Below are 22,235 nucleotides of genomic sequence, written 5' to 3' on the forward strand. Positions count from 1 at the left end.
GCAAGGGAAGGACTGGGGTGCAGGAGCCAGAACAAATCTAATACCCCAGTTCTTCCCCACCACTTCCCACTGCCCCAGATCTTCCAGTCTGATGTTTCCCCTTTTTTTTCTCAACTCTTCTGAGCTTCTAAGAGTTCACTTCAAGTCATGCAGCACAAAGGAAAAGTGAGGGACTGGACCCCTTTCCCCCCTGCCCCGAAGAAGCAATCTGTAGGGCCCTAACAGCAGGGTCTGGGAGGCACAGACCCTCCAGCTTTTCCCCCCCTAGTGCAAGGAAACGCCCAGTTCACATCCGTCTGGACAAGGGTGGCTGGAGGAGGTTCAAACTGCCCCAGGCGGGTGGGGAGCCAAAGCCAGACAAAGCCGCCCAGCTTAGGGTAGTGACTGCCAAATCTGGCTGGGCTGCAGACTGCGACCTTTCTCCACCTTTCACTCAGATGCGTGGCTGGCAGTCCTCCAGCAAGCCCCCTCAGCTACCAAGGCAAGATGACCTACCCCAGCTTCATCCTCACACCCACTTATCCCCATCCTCGGGGAGTTCCAGCCCTTTCCGCAGTACTTGAGAAAGGTCCTGCAATGGGCTTCCCTCGCGCAGGGCCCTTCCCCAGACACCTGAAGGGGAGGTTCTTTGGACTGTCCCCCAACAGCTTGGGCCCAGCCTTGCCCTGGTTCTGCTTGTCTTCTGAGGACCCCCCCCACGTCCGCCGGCGGCCGCCTCCAGTGCAGCTCTCGGCCAGGGGTCATTGGTGCAGGGGAGACCGCCCGCCCTGGCTTAAAGCGCGGCCGCCCCAATCCGGGCCCCGGGCCCCGGTGGGTCCCCGGCCCTGGAGGCCCGGAGCAGTGGCGCCCCCCGCCCCTATGAGCGCACAAAGCCGGGGGCCGCCGGAACCCTGGGCCCCGCCGCGATCGGCCGCTGGATCCCGACCGCCCAGTGCGCACAGCGCGGCCGCCGGGTGCGAGGAGGACGCGCGGCAGCGCCAGCCTCCGGGCCGCGCTGGTTAGGTAGCAGGGGGGACCGGAAGGATGGCGAGGAAGTAGGAGAGGGTTTCCTGAGATGAAAGATTACTTCCGTCCGGGCTCTGGCCTCTCTCTGGAGCCGGCTCGTTGGGGGCAGGGGAGCGGGGTGCGCGGGGCTCAGGGGCTGCGCCTTGCCACCTGCAGCGCCCGCAGCGGGCGGGACGCGCGCGGCCCTGTCGGGGGGCTAACGCGGGGGGATTCTTGCAAGTGGGAATCGAGGGCATTTCCCAGCGCCCAAGCCATGGTGGCCAAACAGCGGATCCGGATGGCCAACGAGAAGCACAGCAAAAACATCACCCAGAGGGGGAACGTAGCCAAAACCCTGGTAAGGCGGGGGCGGCGCCGACCGGGCCGAGCGGGGCAGGGCCGGCGGGGGCGGGGCGGGGCCGGCCGGGCGGGGGGGGGGCGCAGGGCCCGGCCTCTCTGCTCCCCTGCCCCGGGCCCGGCCCGCCCCTGCCGCCCCTCCCGCCGGGTCCCGCGGAGTGGGAGCTGAGAGCCGGGCTCTGGGAGGCGAGCACCACGAGGTGCTCTCGTGGGCGGCGAGGGTCAGGGTGGTGGTGGCCCTTCTGGAGTGGCTGCTGGGGCTACCACCGAGCCTCGGAAGAGCCTCCCCAGGAGAGAATGGGGCCTTTGTCTCTGGGAAAAACAGAAAGTCACATCCTTAAGGAACAGTTAAAGGAAGTGCGTGACACGGGGCCCGGAACCTAGTAGGTGCTAGAACGGGGCCCGGAACCTAGTAGGTGCTAGAACGTTTGGTGAATGAATGAATGAATGAATAGGTAAATGGAGACCACTTATCATCACCTCCTTGCAGGCTTTAACCCCTGCCCTCCACCCTCAACAGACAGATTAAGTTTTCTCTCCAGCCCCTTTGTAATGGGGCTGTATAAGTTGGAAGGGCTCAAAGTGCCAAATGAGGTTCAGACCCCTGTTTCCCTTCATCCTCCTTTCTCTCCTTTGCCTCTTCCCTAGTGGGGCCTCTCACCACTGGGCTGAAGTTTAAATGCAACATTACTCTTGTTCACCCTGTGAGTTTTGGCTCATCCTAATGGTATGATCCAGAACTTTGGAGGCCAGATTAAAGCTTTTATAACTGGATTTTAAAGTAAAATCTGGGCCTTATGCACAGGGGTTTCTTTTAGCAAAGCAGAATATCTTCAAGAGAAAATGCCAGACCTGTGATTTTGGACATTCAGAGGCATGCCTGGGATGAGTTGTTGGGCAGTGTTGGGTCTCCAAGTCTGTGAGCCAAGGCACCTGGAATCTATTATCCTAGACACTTAAGCGAAGTCCAGCTGAAGCTTGGGGTTTGGCTGGAAAAGCTTGCAGACCTGATGAGGCCATTCCTTTTAGCCAAAGAAATGATGCTGGTTTGAGTAACTGAGCAAAAAGCTAGAGCTACAATCATCACAGCAGAATTCCTACAAAACCGAGCAGTACTAAGGCAGAGAAACCTTAGGATCAAACTCAGCTCTACCCAGAGCTTTATACACAGCTCCAGACTTAAGTTACGCTTGAAATTCTCTCATAGGGTGTTAGATCATTTAGTTATCATCTTGCAGTAAAATGCAAATATACCATCGAATCAGAACCACTTTTCACATAGATCTATTTTCCCTATTTGTTTTTACTCAGAAAAAAACAAACCGTGCTCTCCAAATTGACCTTGAAAAACAAATTTTAATTGATGTTAAAGCACTCAGGGTTTTATATCCCTAGGAGATCACTTCGTCCTAGATATCATACAGATTAGCTGTGTGGTTCTTTTTAATGAACCAAGAACCTAAAGAACTAGGAAAGTTATTAACTGAACTCAGTTGACAAATACCGCCTGCAAAAGTAGCAACTGGGGAACTGATTTGCAGAGCCGATGTATCCATTAGGCTTGGTAAGCTCAATGTCTGAGACCTCCAGCTTTTCAAGGCCATTGGAAGGTGTTTGAGACCTGGGGGAAAGGGAAAGTTACTGTCTTCAAAATAAGAGAAGAAAATTTAAAAATTGGAGGAAAATGTTTAAATATCTAGGAAATGTACTTACCCCCATTTCAACTCAACTTTCAGAGCTGCATTCAGATTTGTTTAATCTATGATGCGAGTGAATTTTAATAGGTTCTGATAGACCATGGAATGGTGCCTGGCACCTATGCGGGTGTCCAAACGGCCCTATTACATTTGTAATGAAAGTTTTCCAAACCAAGCCACAATCTCTGTTTATCTTCAGGTGGTTAGAAGGGCTCTTTGGTTAACTTTATTGTAAATGGGCCAGCATCCAAAAAGAAAAATGAAATTTTCTTTCAAAAGGAAATATTTTAAACCCTAAATCTCATTTTCCTAATTACAGGTCAAACACAATTATACTTTGAAAGAAGTAACTTGCAAGGGATAACCTGTTCAGGATGAAATTGAGGACACGTGAACAGATTCTAACTGAAAATTCAGAATAATCATTCAGAAATAAACCCCTTCAGTTGTATGCAGATGCTTCAATATTTCCTTAGCTAATAGCTATGGAGTGAATACTCTTCTCCCAGATAGCAGATAAATCAAAGAAACAAAGAAATAGAATAATCATTTTGTGATTACACAGTAGTAACTTCTCTAGAACGGACAGGGATTTAAATTTCAGAGTTCAGGGTTACCCTGCTGGTATGTAATCACAGGGAAAGCCAGCCCTTGACATTCCGAAGCCTGGGAAAGTAGCAAACCCCTGTTTGAAATGAACCATGTTATTTGCAGAATTCTACTGCTTTTGTTACCTTTCCTAGCGATAGATTCAGGCTTGGGTGCATTGCCCCAATGGGATTGTGCTGGGGGCTGCTTCCAAAAAAGAGGAACTTAAACCTCTCAGAAAAAGGATATATTGCTGTTCTTGAGCTCTGAAAGTCCCCCAAATAATATTGATTCACTGGAAAATGTCATCCAACAGATTCTGGAGTTATATAGTCCAAACTCTGCATGTTGATAATTTGTGTTTTTCTGCAAAGGAAAAATAATGGACTCCATTCGGTATCCGCGCTAGACCAGTAATTCATGTACAAGGCTCCTGAATTCACTTGTTGGCTTTGCTGGAGATAGAGCTAAATGAACTTTTTATGTAGCATCAGCGGGATGACAGCAACGGAGCTGGCTTCTGGTCAACTCTGACAGATTGTTAGGGCGTTAGTGAAAGAGGGTGGGGAGGGGTAAGTGCCGCACTGTGTTCGGGTCACTTTATTTAATATCTCGATTATTTACTTGATCTACCCTTGATCTGGTGTTAAGGGCCAAAGAACGACACAGTAACAGCACTGGGTAAAGTTAGGCAGTTGTGTAAGACTGATTGTGTCCTTGTCTGGTCAAGCACAGCTACCATTCCAGGTGCTTCGCTCCTGCAAGAGTGGCTCTAGATACAAGCTTGTCAAGGACAGAGCACTGAGGGGTTTTCATCTTCAGAGTCTACCTGCCATTAGCACTTTAACCTATACTTCTCTAGTAAGAGAGATGCGGGGACAACCCTATCACCAGTTAGGAAGTATTTATAAAAAACGACAGTGTCCTTCCTAGACCCTGTCTCTACTCGACCTGACCTAAGAAATCATATTTAATGAAGTTCGTATGCTTATTCATTCTTCGATGAACACTTATTTAGCACCTACTATGTTTAAGTCCCGTGCCAGGCACTGTTGTGCATTGCAACAGGAAAGAGACACAGTGCCTGTCCTCGTGAGCCCATAGTCTGGCGGAGGGACAGACAGTACACACATTATCACGAGAATAAACATACAAACTGTGATAGCTGCCGTCAAGAAAACATACCTGCTGATATATAAGTGGTCAGTGAGCCCACTTGGGGTAGAGGAGAGGAGGCTCTCTCAGCATGTAACAGGCAAGCTGAGAACCAAACATTGTTGCTTATCTGTAATAAAATGAGTTCTCTAATTTACATTGGTGATAGCTTGTTTTTTGGCTCACACACATGAGGAAACATTAGTGAGTTCTTTATTTTTTTCACTCCAGCTTCTCCCTTTTTATTTGAGAAATTCACCACTTTTTTGGATGCCTCTCTCTAAAAATAGTTTTTCCATTGATCGATTTGATCTTAAGGACCAAGCCCTACCGCAAATAGACCTAGAGGGGTTGTGGGTGGTTGTTCTTATTATGTCTGTGCTATTGGTTTGAGGGGAGCAGGAGGTACGCAGGGCTCTGGGTTCGTGTGGGCACCTTGGTGCCCTTCTGCTCCCCAAGGAACGCAGAGATTTCGCCGAAGAGAAAGCTTCACTGAGGTTCAGGAGCTTTATTACAAAAAGCTGCTACCTTCGCAGATCCACTCACGGTTGCTTTGGTGCTTCTGCCATTCCAAGGATTTCCACGGCACCAACTTGCCAACACTTTTTGGCCCGTAGAAGGTTTTGAGAAAATAGCTGTTCTGTGACCTTACTTGGAATCCATCGATTCAGGCAATTAAAGACGACTCTATTAATGGAAGACACCCAGGTTCTCCGATGGGGCAGACCTACATCCCAGCCCTGCTCAAGTGAACAGACTTCGTGTCCGTTTCCCAACTACAGATTGGAGATAAGAACGTGCCTTTCACGGCGTTGTGAGTGGTGGAAGTAGGCGGTGTAGACTGCCTAGGGGAGAGCCTGGCTTGGAGTGTGCTTTCAACACGTGGAAGCAATTCATAGCAGTATCGTTTGGGCCTCCCAAATCGCTGTACTGGTGTGTGTATTTTTACCCCATCTGTCCCCAGAATATTTAAGCCCACCGAGTTCACTGAGTTACAGGAATATAAATAAATTTATGATGAATCTTTTCACACCTATCTGGACCCTTTACAATTGATTCTCTTCATCTACGCCTGCCCACTGGGCATGGAGACTGGATCCGTCTCACTCACTGTGGCAGCCCCAGCCCTCAGTAGTGCCTAGTAATTACCCCACAAATGTTTCCTGAATCAATGAACCTAACTTCCTTTCCCCCATTCCCTTTCAGAGGCCACAAGAAGAGAAATATCCCGTGGGACCATGGCTGTTGGCACTGTTTGTTTTTGTTGTCTGTGGCTCAGGTATGGGTTTTTCGCTGATCTCACAGCCCGTGTTCTGCTCTGTCCTTCAAAACACACTTCCCAAGTAAATAGACAAAAAAATATATTGGTCTGGGATTCAAGGTAATCACTGCCTGAAGCCTTCATCTTAGTGGGTTTTGATTTGGTCTCTGGTCCTCCAGAGAAAATACGAGACAGAATTGATATACTATCAAATCATAATCATAAAATGATTACACCAAGCAATTAAATTGTCTGAATACACTTTAGAATTCAGTTAAACCTTTGTGTGAAAACATAGCCCTAAAAGGGCAGTTAGAACAGGAGCCACCTGTCTGCCCAAGTTAGATCCAGATTCCAGAGAAAGGGAGAGGTTTTCTGCCTTAAGAGGAAATGCCACAGAGCTCCTAGATAGAGCTGAGCCTTTGACCTGAGCCTCAACGAACAGTCACCTCATACCGGAGGGTGGTAAATTCAGACAGCTTGCTTATACTCACATGCAAACACACACACACACGCAGGGAGGCTTGAGCAAAGGATCATGCATTTGTTCTAGTTGAATTCTGTTATTGGGAGTCTTGGAATTCCTGGTCCCCACGGGTTGGGTCTCGAAAATCGTGGTAAATGAGGAGAAGTGAGGTCACTTCTAACAAGGCAGGCCTTCCATGATTCCCAAGATCTCTCACTCAAAGAAACAAAACTGTACCCCATTCCCAATCTTTTACCCAACATGGGGATCCCTCATCTTTAACAGACGTTACCCAGCCTCTACTAGATTACTTCTGAGGGTGGAGGGTTCACCTCTTCAAAAAGCCTATCCCATTTCTGTATAGCTCTAATTCTGTTAGAGACATCTCCCCTCTTTTGAGCTACACTGTGCTATCTTCTCAATAGTTGAGGTGTGAACTCCTAAAACCACAAAGCATGGGCTCATTCTCTTATGAACATCTTGAATCTTCGGATATTTTAAAGATGAGTTTAAACTCTGCAAACTAAACTCCCCTACTTCTCTCAACCTCGCCTCATAAGATGTGGTTTCTGGACCCCTCTTCTGGATGCACTCCATGACTCTCTTAAAATATAGAGCATTTGCAGCTGCGGAAGTGGGTCTAGAAATGGTGTGACTGCTACAGAGGCAGAAGGATCATCACTGCCCTTGATCCCATCACTCTACTTCTATTAATATGACCCGAGCTTCGGTTTATTTTCAACAGTCACAGCACATCCTAGACTCACATCGAGCTAATGACCAGCCCAGCGCCACCACACTCTTCTTTACATAAATGTCCTGCAAGCTTCAGAGATGCATCTCCACACCTCCCCCTAATCCAAGTTGTCCCTTGTCCCCATCACACATTGCTTTATTGTATTCATGGCCCTCATCAACATATGAAATTATTTCGTTTGCTTACTTATTATCCATTTTCCACTACTGGGACATAAGCTCAGGGAAGGCAGTGTTCCTTGTCCACTAAATCTGTACATTCTCGTAAGTATTTAGCACATAGTGAGTGCTCAGTATGGTTGGACGGATTCATGGATGTGTGGATGGATGAATAAAGCCAGACATTCCCCATACTGTAGATAGCCAGTTGATTTTTTTGAGACCTAATATAAAACTTCATGAATATTTCTATTAAAATTGTATCGTTGGTTGTCAGTTGTCTTTCTACAGAGTAGCCACGAAGTCTAGAAACGTAGAAGAACAGACATAATAAATGGCTTGCCGATCTTATAATGTACGATACGGTCAGTGACATTACATGATATGGTCAATGTATCACCTTCATTAGCAATGCATGGTTCGGAGCACGGTAGAAAATTGCCAGGAATATGGTGCATCGACACCACATTTCCATCAGCTCCTGCATCTTCCTCTGTTCTGCGTTGCCTCAGATGATCTGTCTCTGATTTTCACCCCAAAACAAAACAAACAAGATATGCCTTTAGCATGCCACACAAATATCAAGAAAAATAAATCTATATAAAAAAGTAATCTGCATTTTCACGCTTTGTGGCCAGCCTGTACATTGTTCGATCTTGAACCTTGAGCCTTTTATCTAATCATCTTTCTTGGCCAGCTTTATAGTCTCTGAAAGTATAATGTTCCTCCAAGTCACTGATAAAGTCTAGACATGGAGAAGCCTACGGAACGCAGAGACAACTCCCTTCAGGTTGACCTTGAACCTCTCAGCAAAACTCGTGCAAACAATCACCAGGCGTTGGGGGTCCCCTGTGTGCCTGGCACTGTGCCGGGCTTTGGGAACACAAACGCCCTCGGGGGCCCGTAGGCACTGAGGGAGGCAGATAAGGAAGCGGTCTGTTGTACCTGCGGGGGGAGTTCTGTGATAGTGGAGTGCCCCGCGTGCTTGGTGGGCACGGATAAGGGATTGTCTTCATCTGTTCGGGCTGTTATAACAAAATTCCACAGACTAGATGGCTTGTAAAGAGCACAATGTATTGCTCACGGTTCTGGAGGCTAGAAGTCAGACTGGGGTGCCAGTGTGGTTGGGTGGCGGCCCTCTTCCCGGTCACAGACTTCTCCTTGTGTCTTCCGGTGGTATCCTCACATGGCAGAGCGGGGAGGGAGCTCCGTGGGGTCTCTTTCATGAGAGCACGGATCCCATTCATGAGGCCGCCCCCCCCCATGACCTAATCACCTCCCAAAGCCCCCGCTTTCTACCACCGTCACATTGGACATTAGGATTCCAACATGTGAGTGCGGGAGAACGCAAACAACCAGACTAGAGTGGGGACTTGTAAGTCATCCTGGACAGAGGAGAAAGTTTCCCAGAGGAGGTGCCATTTGTGCTGAGTGTCGAAAGACAAACAGCTTGAGATGGTAGGCGAGGCTCAAGAACAGCCAAAGCCCAGTCGTAGGGATCCATGAGGCCAGTCAGCCCGCAAGCCCGCAAGCCCGCAAGCCCGCAAGCCCGCAAGCCCGCAAGCCGGGGTTGTCAGGGACTAAATAGAGCCAGAGCCAATATATATATATATTTTTTTTTTTTTTTCTTTTTTTTTTTTTTTTTTTGATGTCAAGATACACATTAACTGCCTGCACCATTGGGTAGCCTATGGGGGCGGGGGGCGGTTAAGTCAATAAAGTCATTTGGTCTGTTTTTCTCAAACCTGTGTTCGTTCTCAATACCCATCTTTTTCAAAGGGCTTAAAAACCTTCTCTAAATTACATTTTCATTACAATCTTGCCAGGCTATTGGTCTGTATAGTGGGAACGGTGTCTTTTCCCCCGGGTAAATTGGGACATCTGCTGACAACAATCTTTTGGAGCCCTCCCAGCCTCCCTTCGTTTTTTCAGGGATTAAATACATTGGCTCTGTTATGCTTTCTGTGGGTTTGTCCAGGGGCCTGGGATGGGAGCCTGCAGGGCCCGGAGATGCAGATTTCAAGCGGCTGAGAGGACACAGCCCCCCCCACTCCCCCGCTTCAGGTCCCGTGCTCTTCTAGTGACCCCGCTTGAAATCTTTCTAGTCAAGACCGTGTTGCCTTTATGGAGAGGCTAGTCAGGAGTTGGGTCATCTTACTTTCTCTGTGCTCCATTAACATGCTACCATGAACCCTAAGTCATGAGCATCATCTCTTTTTAAATCATAACTAGGAATAATCCACTACACCACCTTTTTTTTTTTTTTTTTTTTTTTGCTAACTTTAGCTTTTTTTTTTTTGTAAGCCTCAGCTCAAGCCAGGCACTGTTCTCACAGAAATGTGTCACTCTTCTCAACTTGTCCTTGGTACCGTGCCCTTCCTTCTATCTTTGTATGTGTTCTTCTCTATCCAAACATGTCATGAAAAACACAATAACTCCTTTAGATCTGTCCCTGTTGCCACCTCCCTGGGATGAGTCACGATTCCGTTCATCTTGCAGAGCCTCCTGTCCCTCTGGAGTTTCTCCTTCTGAGGGTTGCAGGGCCGGTGTGTTCTCTGCGTGTGAAAGGGGGCCATTTCCACCAAGTCCAGCCCGTCAGGTCCTCTGCTTCATGTCATGAGACTTCTCGGTGATGGAATGATTGAAGCTCCTGGTCACTGTTCTCTCTCAGTCCACGTGGCTGGTGGTTCATAGTTTGTATATTTTTATACAGGAAACTTATGGAATCTTCGAAGATTAATGAAGGTGTTGATCATTCATCTGATTCTCTTGAAAGACTCGCTCTCATTACCTCACTCTGTTAACCCACTTTTCTAATAATGATTGGTTGGGCAAAGTGCTCTTTTTAGAAGTAGTGTGGGTGTACCTAGGATAAATAAATATTCAGGTCAGGCGAGTAATCAGGAATGCACATGTTATCTGTTTTCTCAGCTAGCTTGTGGGAAAGGAAAGACTGGGAAAATGTTGGCGTTTAAGTATATGCTCTCTTATTGGCCACCCTTACTCCATTTTATGTGGAAAAACGAGTTCCCAAACCTCCAGGAGGTTACCAGACCCCTTAACTATGGGGAGCGATGTGTCACAGCAGAGTCCTGACCCCTTGCTTCTCGGCTTCTTTGCTGCGGCCTTCCTCATTCTCCACACATGCTTGTCATGCCTGCGGCGCTGATAAGAGCAAGATAAGGAAAAGGAAGGGAGAGGAATCAGGAGAGCCGGGAGGGGACAGAGCACAGGCGCCCAGAGACCCCTGGCACAAACATGCACCCGGCTCGCCCCCTCACCAGGAAATCAGATAAGAGCGCCAGACCTCCTGGGGCTGCCCTGAGCCCAGGCACACGGTTGTAAACTCTAATACATTGTCCCGGTGAGCGGCAGTTGGAGGAGGCTCTTTAAATACACCTCTCTTCAGACTAAGTAGATTTCCACTTTCCATGATTGCAAAAGGACTCTTGGGCAAGACACTTCTTTGAAAACTGACCAATTGGCAGTAAGAGGATAAGAGGTTAAGAGGCCTCAGAGAGGGGGGATAGTTCTGGAATGTGCCAGATGTAGGTTCAAAGCCTAGATTCGCTATCAGCTGGACAACCTTGGACACATGATTTACTCTCTGTATCGATTTCCTTATTGATCAGAGAGGGATAATAGTAGCCCCTCCACCCACAGCAAGCTTGAATCCTGCAGCTTCCGGGGGCGGCGGGGTGGGGTGGGGTGTGTGGGTGGTAGGGCTTGGTTTCCATTTGCCTTTCCTCCTTCCAGGCTCAGCCACTCGAGTTGGTCTTGATCTTTCAGAAAGCAGTAGGCCCTGCCTCTCCACTCCAAGGATGAGTGTCAGCAATTTAAGTGATAACACTCGGGTGCCTGAGACTCTGTTCCCATGATAAAGCATCAAAATCTTTCAGACCTCCCCACACAGGAAAAGGGAAGCACCCACATGCGGAAATCGATGAATAGGGGTTTGTACTTTAAGCTGAATATCAGAAATAAAATGTAAGTTGCATTTCCTTAACGCAACCTGAATGCACCACTGTTTTGCTATAAAAGTTTTCTTTGTGAGATACAAAAGTTTCAGGAGCAGTGTGTTCTTTTGAGACACAGTAGATAGGACATCTCAGGGCCATACTGTTCTTTGTTTTGTTTAATTTGGTAACTAGCTCTATTGTTACTCATATTATATACATTCTGTCAGAAATCAAAAACCCTGTTTCTCAGAAAGCCAACCACCTGTTTTGAGTCTCCTCAGAGGATTATTCCAAACGGGCCAGAAACTTTTCTTGTTCAAGTCGTGGCCTGGGACTTTGTTTCGCTTGGGCCTTTTTAATTGGTCGCATTTGTCTTTCCTTGATTTCCAAGGACCCCAGATGCACACTGAAGCCCAGAGGATTCAAGCGCCTCGCCTGCTTAGAGACTTTGCTGTGTTTTCCTCTCCCCGGTTTATAAAAACATGATCTTCCATTTCTGCAGGCGGCGGGGCCTCTTTCCAGATAAGCAGCTCGTCCTGGCTGTCCCGGTCCCTGGTGGCAAACCTGCCCCCTTGGGAACTGTGTGACAGCTTCTGAGGAGGGCTTGTTGTTATCTGAAGACTCAGAGACAAGCGTGACCCAGAATGTGCGTCTGGGGCGGCAGAGATGCTGTCGTCCAGATAGGCCAGCGGCTATCTCCACAAGACACTTGCGGTCCTGACGCTGCCCCAGACCATTAAGGAAGCGAGTCACCCCTGCTTGCAGCCCCGAGCCCTCGCCTCCGGGGTTTTCTTCTCCCCTTTGTCCTCAGCAACTTTAAGAGCTTTTGTTGGGAAGGATTCGGAGGCCGCAGCCCAGCTCCGGGGAACGTGTGCTGCAGTCCTGTCCGCCGTAAGCCTGGTGTCGGCAGCAGGGCCCCGTGCCCATCTTCGCCACCCCTGGAAGGGCCTTTTTCTGGCGTTAGGGCCACGGTGTTGACAGGACAACCGTTTTTGACATTTTCAGCTTTCCTCTTTGACAGGAAGGCCTCCCGGCTTCGATGAAATTAGGTCTTTTCCTTAACATGCTGGCTGTCCAAACAGTCGGCTTGGTGAGTCAGCATCTACACGTATCTTGTGATCCTGAGGCATTATGCACCTTTTCCGAGCCCTGGTGTGAACCTCCACCTTGACAGCCACAGTCAGCGTGGCCGTCCCCGTCCCCGTCCTCAGCCCTCACTGAGGTTTCCACTGGGTGCGTGGGGGCGTCCTCTCATCCCCATGAGCCCTTGATTCCCAGAGGGAAACTCTTCCGTACCAGCCCTGCCCCGGTCCCTCCCTCACACTATTTCTCCCTCACGTATTCCTAATTTCAATTTTATTCCTCTCGCTCTGGCCAAGCTTGATATTCATTTCCTAATTAGAGAGTATGAGAATTTTAATGGCTACGGAAGCCTGGGTATTTTCGAAGCTGATGAGCTTACATCCCCCATCAGTGGGAAACCTCTCAGGTCATAGGATTAACCAATGACTGTTATTTCCTTCGGACTTTTCTCTATTTCCCAGATATACCTTTATAATCAGAAAAAATTAAGTGTATCTGAAGAAGAAAACATCTAGACTAGTGGTTTTTAGCCTTTTTTTAAAAAAAAAAAAAGAGCAGCTGAACTCTGTTCAAATGTTAGAGAAAAACAAATGAAAGAGCAGCTGTTGAGGTTGAAGTGGGATCTGTGTGCATGTGAGTGTGTGTGAGTGTGTGCATTTGTGAGTGTGTGTGAGTGTGTGCATTTGTGAGTGTGTGTGACTCTGTGTGTGTGTGTATGTAGGGGTACCTCCTGTGTTGCTGGATATTTTGAGTTTTTATCCCAGGAAGGGACTAGACCTCTGGACCCTCTTTGCCCATCAAACAGGAAACTGCGTCTGGCCCGGAGCCGGCCTCTGTCATGACAGAGCTCACGCCTCTCGGCAAAGGGCCTGCTAGGTCTATCGGGCGCATGAATTGTGAGTAGCCACACTGTTTCTGGGCAGAGACATTCCCTTTGTCTGTCACATAACAGACTACACTCTCCTGAATCCTCCGGGGACTCTGCCCCCCAGGGGCGCAGGAGAGGGGGCGGTGAGAGCATGCCGCAGACAGGGCCGTTTTTCAGGACAGCCTACTCAGAACAGACTCGAAGAAGTGCTTGAACCTGAGGGGCCTGAAAGCCTGCCGTTCCCCCAGCCTCATGTTTCAGGTGGTCCAACTGTCTCCCTTTACACAAGGCCTCTCCATTTCTGGAAGGGCCAACACCCCTACCCCCCCCCAGGACCGGCGGCTCTTGTTAAGAACGGTGTGGAGGAGGGGAAGGCCAAGTCACGCGTGTGGTGGCTCCGGGGCCAGGCTCCCTGGGTTTGAAACCTGGCCCTGCCACCTCCTAGCCCTGTGGCCTTGTCCAACCTCCGCCCATTCTAAGCCTTGGTTCTCCCATTCTTTAAAGACGTGGGAATGGTCTCTAACTCCTAGGACCTTAGGAGCTTGTTGTTACTGTCATTATGGTGATGACCCTTAGTCACACTATCTCCCCACCTCTCAGCCTCCCACGCAAGGTTCTGACCAAGATTCTGAATGCTGACAGAGAAAGAAAGAGAACATTTGGATCTTTCTAGTGACTTTCTTGGGTTATGGTAAGAAATCTCGTATGGGGATAGATAGCTCTGAGGTCCTGAGGGAGCTGTGGCAGAACCAGCTCCCACTGGACAGGTAGGGGACAGGTTTGTCAGCCAGAGGTCGGTGATGTCACCTCTGCTGGGGCAGCTCGAGCCTCTTCTCTATTTCTAGAAAGAATCCTTTACAACCTAGGGGATGGGAGTGAGGAGGACCTGTTCATACAACTGTTTTCGCTACCATTTCCTGAGTACTTATTACAACACTAGGCCCGACATGTACCTTTTTCTTCTAGTCACATAATCCCTACAAAAAAAGCTATGGTGCTCATTTTTCCAGATCATGAAACTAAGGCTTATGAAGGAAATCAGCCAGCATCCCACAGCTAATGAGTGAGAAAGCTGTTACCCAAACCTGAACTCTACACCCATCCGCTTTCTATTACCCTGCCTTCCTTCTCTCTCACCACTTCCCCCCAAAGTACTCCCAAGCGGAAGTTTTCCACCAACCCTAGGCCTTCAGCATATGACTGCATATTGAAAACAACTCCTGTTAAAACATCTCCTACTTTCCCCGCCAGAGGTTCCAGATGCATAGCCATCCCGGGTCTGCTCCCGGATGGATAAAACCTTGGCCCAGCCACAGGCTGCTTGCTGACTGGGCCACCGGGCACCCGATCACCTTACCCTTTTCTGGACCTTACTCCAGGACAGATTGGAATTCACCAAGTCTGCGGGTCGACCAATAAACACTGGCCTTTCCTGGAGACCTCCAGAACGATCTCAGAATTGTGACACCTAAAGTGGTTGTCACCCCCCTCCCCCCCCGAGGCTGATTGGCCAGCAGGAGGTTTGAGAGACTGAGCAGGCCTGCAGGAGCCCTTCCGTTTCACCACTGAGGAAGGACTGAGGACATTCCTCTGCTCGGGAACTCCTGCCTCAGGACCTGAGGTGGACACTCTGGAAAAGATGTCTCATCTGCCATTGGCTCCCATGAGGTGACCTGCGACCTCCCTCGTTCTGTGCTGCCCTCTGCCCTATGCCCCATGGAGCATTTGGGTTTGTGTATGGTCTGCCACTCAGAAGAGCATTGCTGCTGTCTGCCATTTTGCTGGGCATAGAGGGCATCCCATTCTTAGCTAATACTATCCCTTCTTTCCACAGTGCCTTTCTGCCCTCACGTATCCTAGGCACCTCTCTCTCTTCCCTCTTCTCCATCTCTGGAGAAGAAACCGGGAAATGCTACTGGGAATAGTATTGCCTTTGACTTTCTTTGTGCTGACTCCTCCTGAGAGCTTAATGACTCACCTTTGCAATGTCCTTATTTCTTGACATTTCTGCTTGTCTCTCACAGAACCTGTCCTTTTTTTCTTACCAGCTTTTTTTTTTCATTTTTTTAAATGAAAAATAATCAAAATTATGTCATTTCTAGAGTTGTCTTATCCTCCTAAACGATATTCCTCTGGCCTGTCCCCTCTTCTCAGTAACTCTCTTGATCTCGCTTATCATCAATCTTATTTTCAATAAAAGTGGCCTCCTGAAGCTTCTTGTTGTCTGGCAGTCAGCTGTCTGGCAGCCTCCTATTGTCTAGCTGTCTGACAGTTTCCTGGGGGATCCCTTCCTGTCATCCCCGTGTCCTTCTGGCACCCCCAATTAGCTGGGATAGGTCAGTCCCCAGGGTAAGAGAGGGTTGGGATGACACAGTCCCAGGACTTAAGGAGTTTATGGTCTTTCATGACTTTCCCTCCCCTCCAAAGACTGAGCTCTTGCAACATTGGAATGTAAAAGTAGTCATTTGATGTTGACTCTTGATTCACAAAATAATTGTTTGAGGTTTTTAATATGTGTGTTTCCTCCATGCTCTTTGCAAGTATTCACCTTTTGTTCCTCCAATAAATATTTACTGAGGAACTATTATGTGCCCGGAGCTGAGCTAGGCCCAGAGGTACAGTCAGGAGCAAAATCATCCAAGGTCTCAGGGTCCCTGGGTGGCTCAGTCGGTTAAGCATCCAACTCTTGGTTTTGGCTCAGGTCATGATCTCAGGGTCCTAGGATCGAGCCCCACATCGAACTCCACACTCAGTGGGAGTCTGCTTAGATATTCTATCCCCTCCGTAACTGTCCCCCCCCCACCGCCGCATTCTCTCTCTCTCTCTCTCAAATAAATAAATAAATCTTAAAAAAAAAAAAAATCATCCAAGGTCCCTGCTTTCCTGGAGCTTACAGCCTAGTGGGGAAGCAAGATGAGTTCATCAAGTAGTCATGCTGAAACATGTGACATTTCAGCCATGACAGTGTTTGAAGGAGAGGCACGTAAGGCTGTGGAAGCATATAACGCAAAAGGCTGGTATCCTCTGGGTAAGTGGTTCTCCAGGTGTGGTCCCTGGACCAGCAGCCCTCAGCATCACCTGTGACCTGGTTAGAAATACACAATCTCACTTCCCACTCTGGACCCACTGGATTAGAAACTCCGGAGGTGGGGTCCAGCCTCTATTTTCACACGTCCTCGGGAGACTATTGTACACACGCAGGTGTGAGAATTCTTGCTTCAGATGGCCAAAGAAGGCTTCCCTGCAAAAATAACTTTTGGATTAGAAGGGAAAACCAGGCAATAGGGCAGGGTAGGAGAAGTCTTTCAGACAGAAAGAATGGCATGTGCAAAAGCCCTATAGTAAGAGCAGAGGGCTTTTGAAAACACGAGGGATTACGCCAAGAAAGAAGAGTAATACAAGATGCGTCCGGACAGGTTGATAGAGCCAGGATATGCAGGTCATGGAGGCGCCATCAAGGATTGGGCAATAGGAAGCTTTTGATGTGCTTTAAACACAGGGATGACACAATCTTATTTGTTTTCATTTAAAGAATAATTCTAGCTACAGGATGGAGCAAGGATTGAAGAGGAGCAAGAGTAGACCAGTTGGAGGGCATCGCAAGGGTCTGGGGAAAGATGGCAGTAACTTGCCCTAGGGTAGCTTCCGGAGGCATGGAGAGAAACGTGCATAATCACAAGATACTTTGGTAAAGTCCACAGGTCTTTGGTGATCAGTTGGAGGTGTCAAAGAGGACTCTGGCTTTTGGGGTTTACATGCAAGGTGGAGGATAATGATGCAAAGTTTGGTGGTGGGAAGAGATCATGAGAAGGTCCTGTTGTGGTTGAAGTGTCTTTGAGCCACCTATGTGTAGATCTCATTTAGATGGTGGAAGGTGTGGGTCTGGAGCTCTGAGGAGAAGTCAGGGCTGGCAGTACACATAGGTGAGTCATCAAAAGCTAAGTGCCAACTAAAATTGTGGGCCAGGGTGAGGTCGCCCAGGGAGAAAGAATGTAATGAATAGAAGAAAGCCAGAGGAACATCATTATTCTTGTTAACTGGTCAGGTAGAGTTAGAATGACCCCTGCAAAACCCATTTAGTGTGAAGAGCCAAAGAGAAGGAAGGAAACTAGAAGCCAGGAGAATATAGTGTCACGAGGCCAAGGGAGGAGAGGGCTGAAGGAAGGAGTGCTCAACAATGGCGAGTAGGGAAGTAAGACATAGAGGCAGCTAGAAAAGGCCCATTGGATTCAGTGACGTGGAGGGAGCTTTGTGGCTTTAGCAAGAGCTATTTCAGTAGACTGAAAAGAGCAGAAGCTAGACTGAAATGGGCTGAGGTGGGGATTGAAGGTAAGGAAAGGGAGTGAGTATAGACAGCTTTCTAGAAAAGGTGGTTGAGTGGAAGAGAGGGCACCTGTTGTCAGCAGATGTGGAGTCAGGAGGATCATTCTGGTTTGTTTGGATGTGAATGGTTCTTGCATGCGAAAGCCTAAGGATTTCATTGCAAGGGGGTGGTTAAATAAAAAGAGAGATGTGGCCATTGGAGGCTACCGAAGATCAGGAAGCTAAACGGGTTGCAGAGGGCAAAGGCTCCGGGATTCTGTAGCTCCTTCTCTAGCCTGGATTTTTCTGAACCTCAGTGACCTGCCCAAGGCCAGATGCCCTGCCCTGGAATGCCTGCCGTCCCTCCTTTTCTTGGCATCTCTCCTCCCTGCTGTCTGGCTTACCCACAGCCCCTTTGCTACAGCCTGCTCAGCTGTTTTCTCAGCTTTGTTCACCCACTGTTAAGTTATTAACTTGTCAGGGTCCAGACTCCCCACTTCCTTTCCCACTTTGAACGCACTGTTGGCTCCCTTCCTGTTCTCTGCCTTGCGAAGTCAGCATTTGGAAGGCCGGGGTTGCTCTGCGGGTCATTACTGGGGGCCACGCAGAAGTACAATTACTGTAATTGGTATAGAATGTTGAAGGCTTCTTAAAGACATTAATACAACTGAAAAAGGAATAATAAACACAACCATCTCTCCATTATCTTAAAAGTGGAGGCAAATGGCAAGCTTAAAATAAACTTTATCCAAAGTCATTTCTCCAAGCGGGTCCAGTTTTAAAGAGTCACCTGTAACCATGAGAAGGACCATCAGATTCTCACATGTTAATTCACAGATTCTATAGGGTGAGGAGTGATCTTTAGTTAGTTCTTAAAGCAGATTCAGTAACTGGTAAGTTGTTTTAATACAAGTGTTGCAACTCTAAAACAAGAAAATTTTGTCTGAGATTCTTTAGGGAAATTTGCAGCAGGTCCTTAAACAGAATTGAGTAGTTTTATCATTACCTAGCCCTTTTGAAGTCATGAGTGAACCGAATGGGGCATGATGGACTTAATAAGGCACAGACTGTTTCCTATTTGTTGACCTACTTTTCTTGTCTAAGGATAAAATTAAGGGAGAAATAACGTTTTTGAGCATTTTATGATGGACAGATTTTTTGCTTATGTTATGATATTTACCCCTTGCAATCCTTTGAGATTCATATTATCTACGGGCGTACAAAGAGAGAAATCAGGGCTCAGAACTATTTGGGAATTTCCCAAAGTGCACACCTCTAGAGAATGGCCTGTGGCACTGGGTACTGAGCGCCAGTCTTCCTGCTCACGCGTGGAGAAGAAGCAGTCATCACTGTAGGAATGGTAATAATCAGCAATAGCTCCCGTGCACCGAGTCCTCAACGTGCCCAGAGCCTTCGTCTGTGTCGGATCATTGAATCCCTGTAACAGCACCGCAAGCACCGTGGTCCTCATTTTACCCAAGAGGAAACAGTCTCGAAAAGGTTAAATTATTCGTCCGGTCACACGGCTATTCGGTGAAGACCTGTTTCCATCTGACCCTAACATTCCTCTGCAAACTTGTTTGTCAAGATTAGAGATGTTTCCCCGATCCCAAGAACATGAGGCATGGTGGATGTAAATAGTTTTTCCCTAACGTTGTTGAATATCCAGCTGCCTCCCAGCACTCCTGTTGAGCTGGAAGACGGAATGTTTATTTAATTTTTATTCCCTGTCAGCCTTGGGAGGGGAGGCCAGACCTGCCCGCCATTTCCATGAGCTTATCCATTTCTGTAAGGTGCTTTCTCACCCATGTAGCAACTTCTCCCGTCAAGACCCATCCCCAAACCCAGAAGCAGCCAAGGAGACCTCTGAGCACGACCAGATTTAAATATCACGAGTTGTTGAATTCACCCCTTCGCTGTATCTGGAGAAGAGCCCCTCTGATCTTCACACGGAACGGGCTCGCTTTAATTTTCCACGTGATTCTAACAGCCTCTGTGTCCCGCCGGGTCTGCGGCAACCTCCCAATGGAAGAGGGCCCACCGACGGCTGGTGTAGTAACCCCAGAGAGGCGAGCCGAAATCATCGTAATGAAACAAAACAGAAGCAGAAACGAGAGCCCAGCACACAGCCCAGTGGAACACGTCGCATAGACTCCATGGCCATATTACAGCAGAGTCCAATCAATGACTGTTTTTCATTAGGGTCACACTGAACATTTACGAAAAATTAATATGATGTCATGTTTGGAGTACATTCAATTTAGGAGAGTAGTGATGATGTGTGCAGGGTTTTGGGGTTTTTTTTTTTTTTTTAAGAAAAAAAATGCATTCATGCTTTATCTCTCCTTCAAATCTAGCTGTCCAAGAAAGATTGCCCAAGGCCCTGCGTGTTACTGGTCTTTGTACACCCGAAGCACAGTACCTGATGCACAGTGCGTGCTCACCAACGTTAGATGATGAAATGCCAACGACTTGTTTCCTGAGGGTTCTGGAGAGCCTGTTTTCCTGTGGTCTCTCAGCTGCATTCCTGTTTATTCTGTGTTTAGACATGATTCAGGGCAAGGATACCCAGCCTCGCCTCAGAAACCAAATCCTACCACGCATGGTAGCTGCCGTGTCCCTCATTCCCGTCGTCCTCATCAAGACTGACCGACATTGCCCTCTGGAGAGGGTGTAAAATAGAAGCTGGGGCCTGACTTTCCTGGGATGCATTTGACCGTGATAGCTAGCACCGGGCCGGGGAGCTGTTGAACCAGCTCTTAGCAAAACAAGCCAGGGTGCCGGGAATTCTCTGTGGGTTTAGATGCTCCCCCCCTCCGCCCCCCAGCGGGATAAAATCAGTGTCGCTGGGGATGGGAGCTCGCTGCCTTGCAGAACCTGTGTGCGGGCAGCCCGGAGATCTGGCACCCAGGGCTCCCCGCAGTCAGGGGCCCGGCGCTTGGCGCATCTGCTCCAAGCACCTGGCCCGCGTTCCCAGCTCAGGGGCTGCTGGTTTTCCAGGTCACTGCCGTTTGGAAAAGGCAGCCTCACTGACCTGTGAAATGAGTGCAGTGCCCGTATAGAAAGCCCTGTCCCCCTCTCCCCAGCGGCCAGTGAACCCTTCTGCGGAAGGGGTGGGGGCAAAGCTCTCCGAGCGCCTGAGGGAATTCTAGCCTTCACTCCTGATGGAATTAGCAGGAGTCATCCATAAATCCCCGAGGCATCCATCATCTATCGGCAGACAGAGCCGGGCTGCCTTTTTTTAAAGAAGTTCACTAACCTTTTGTTAACTTAACTGCTTGTTAGGAACTATCTCATCAGCTGTATGCTCCCACGTCCAGGGCCCGGGGGTCAGCAGGAGCGGGGCTCGCTGTGGGCTGGGGTTTCCAGCTGCGTGCTGCCTGGTACCTGAGCTGTCTGTCTTGTTTTCCTCTTTCAGCTATCTTTCAGATCATTCAGAGCATAAGGATGGGCATGTGAGGAGGCCCGGGGCTTTGACACTGCCCCTCCTTCTGGAGGGCGGAGGACCACTTAAGCTTTTAGCCGGGTATCTGTGGGAAGCAAACAAGCCACACAGAATAGAAAAAAAGGCTCCCTCAATTGTTCTCTGATCACTTCATCGTGGATGTCAGACCAAATTGCCTTCTCACAGGACATCTTGGTACATCCGTGTTCTGGAGCGGAAAGGACATTTTGCTTCTCTGTTGGCGGGATTGGTAGCTCCCAGGTGTCTGCAGCAGCGGGCTGGCTGGTTTTGCCCTTGGTTTCACTGATGTATGCATGTGGCCCTCCGAATGATCACCAGTTTACTTTACATGGATTCAGCCTCTCCTCCATTGGGAATTGGTTTTACAAATAAATGTCTTTGTTCAACCTTATACCGTGTGTGGGCTACCGTGAGAAAACTGCAGTGAAGAAAATGCCAGAAAAGCTCCAGGTGGGATTGCCGGGGCGGGGGGGTACTGGGCTAAACGATTGGGACAGGGTCAGGAATCTGTGGCTTGGGAACCAGAGCTAGATTTACCTTCAAGCTCTTTGCCCAGAATGAAGCCCTGGGCTGCTCTAATGACCTTGGATTTTCCACCCATGTTACTTTTTAAATTTTTTGATCTTTTGAGGTTTTGATGTTCTTTTTTTCAATGCAGAAAAGGCACCTACAAAGTATGTTAAGGTTCGATTAGCTGTTACCTCTTCTTTGTCTGCCTGAGGACTTGGTGGGGAGCAGATGTCTGAGGCCTCTTTATGAAAACCAGGCAACCTCAGGGCGCAGCCCTGCCCTAATAAAGAGCACAGGAGGGCGGGAGTCCCACCTCACTCTGGGTGGTCAGCCCCAAGGCTGGGAGGGCGAGGCCCAGGGCTGGTGGGTGCAAACCTCCGCTCCCTGGCCAGCCTTCCCCTCAGCCTCTCCAAGGTCTGCCTAGAACTGGCATCCGGGCTTGGGCGGCAGGGTGGGGGGACGGAAGGGTGGGGGGACGGAGAGCGCATCTCAGAATGCAGACTCTGGGGCTCCACCTCAAGCCTACTAGATGCGAAGTGCTATAGGCGGAGCTAAGACTAATGCTCGGTCGGTACAAGCTCCCTGGGTGAGGCTGATGCACGCAGAATTTTGAGGACCACGATC

The 22,235-nt window shown here is 48.7% G+C and overlaps 1 protein-coding gene across 2 annotated transcripts; it reads left to right on the forward strand.

Annotated features, from left to right (window-relative positions):
• The first annotated feature begins 889 nt into the window (after positions 1-889).
• SERP2 (stress associated endoplasmic reticulum protein family member 2) lies at positions 890-21,479 on the forward strand. Of its 2 annotated transcripts, none has more exons than XM_032402975.1 (3): positions 890-1,342; positions 5,988-6,060; positions 19,993-21,047. In XM_032402975.1, the coding sequence occupies exons 1-3, from the start codon at positions 1,055-1,057 to the stop codon at positions 20,310-20,312; spliced, it is 681 nt and encodes a 226-aa protein (XP_032258866.1). In that variant the 5' UTR covers positions 890-1,054; the 3' UTR covers positions 20,313-21,047. The 2 variants fall into 2 exon arrangements, with proteins under 2 accessions (XP_032258866.1, XP_032258867.1); XM_032402976.1 differs by lacking the exon at positions 19,993-21,047 and adding an exon at positions 21,054-21,479 and having other exon boundaries at positions 902-1,342.
• The last annotated feature ends 756 nt before the right edge of the window (positions 21,480-22,235 follow it).

Source organism: Phoca vitulina, unplaced genomic scaffold (genome assembly GCF_004348235.1).
Source record: "Phoca vitulina isolate PV1807 unplaced genomic scaffold, GSC_HSeal_1.0 scaffold5, whole genome shotgun sequence".
Classification (NCBI taxonomy): domain Eukaryota; kingdom Metazoa; phylum Chordata; class Mammalia; order Carnivora; family Phocidae; genus Phoca; species Phoca vitulina.

Coding starts and splice junctions, on each gene's coding strand:
- SERP2 (XM_032402975.1), top strand. CDS start 1,055: ATGAAAGATTACTTCCGTCCGGGCTCTGGCCTCTCTCTGGAGCCGGCT. Junction 1,343..5,987: donor GGAACGTAGCCAAAACCCTG/GTAAGGCGGGGG, acceptor ATTCCCTTTCAG/AGGCCACAAGAAGAGAAATA. Junction 6,061..19,992: donor TTTTGTTGTCTGTGGCTCAG/GTATGGGTTTTT, acceptor CTTCAAATCTAG/CTGTCCAAGAAAGATTGCCC.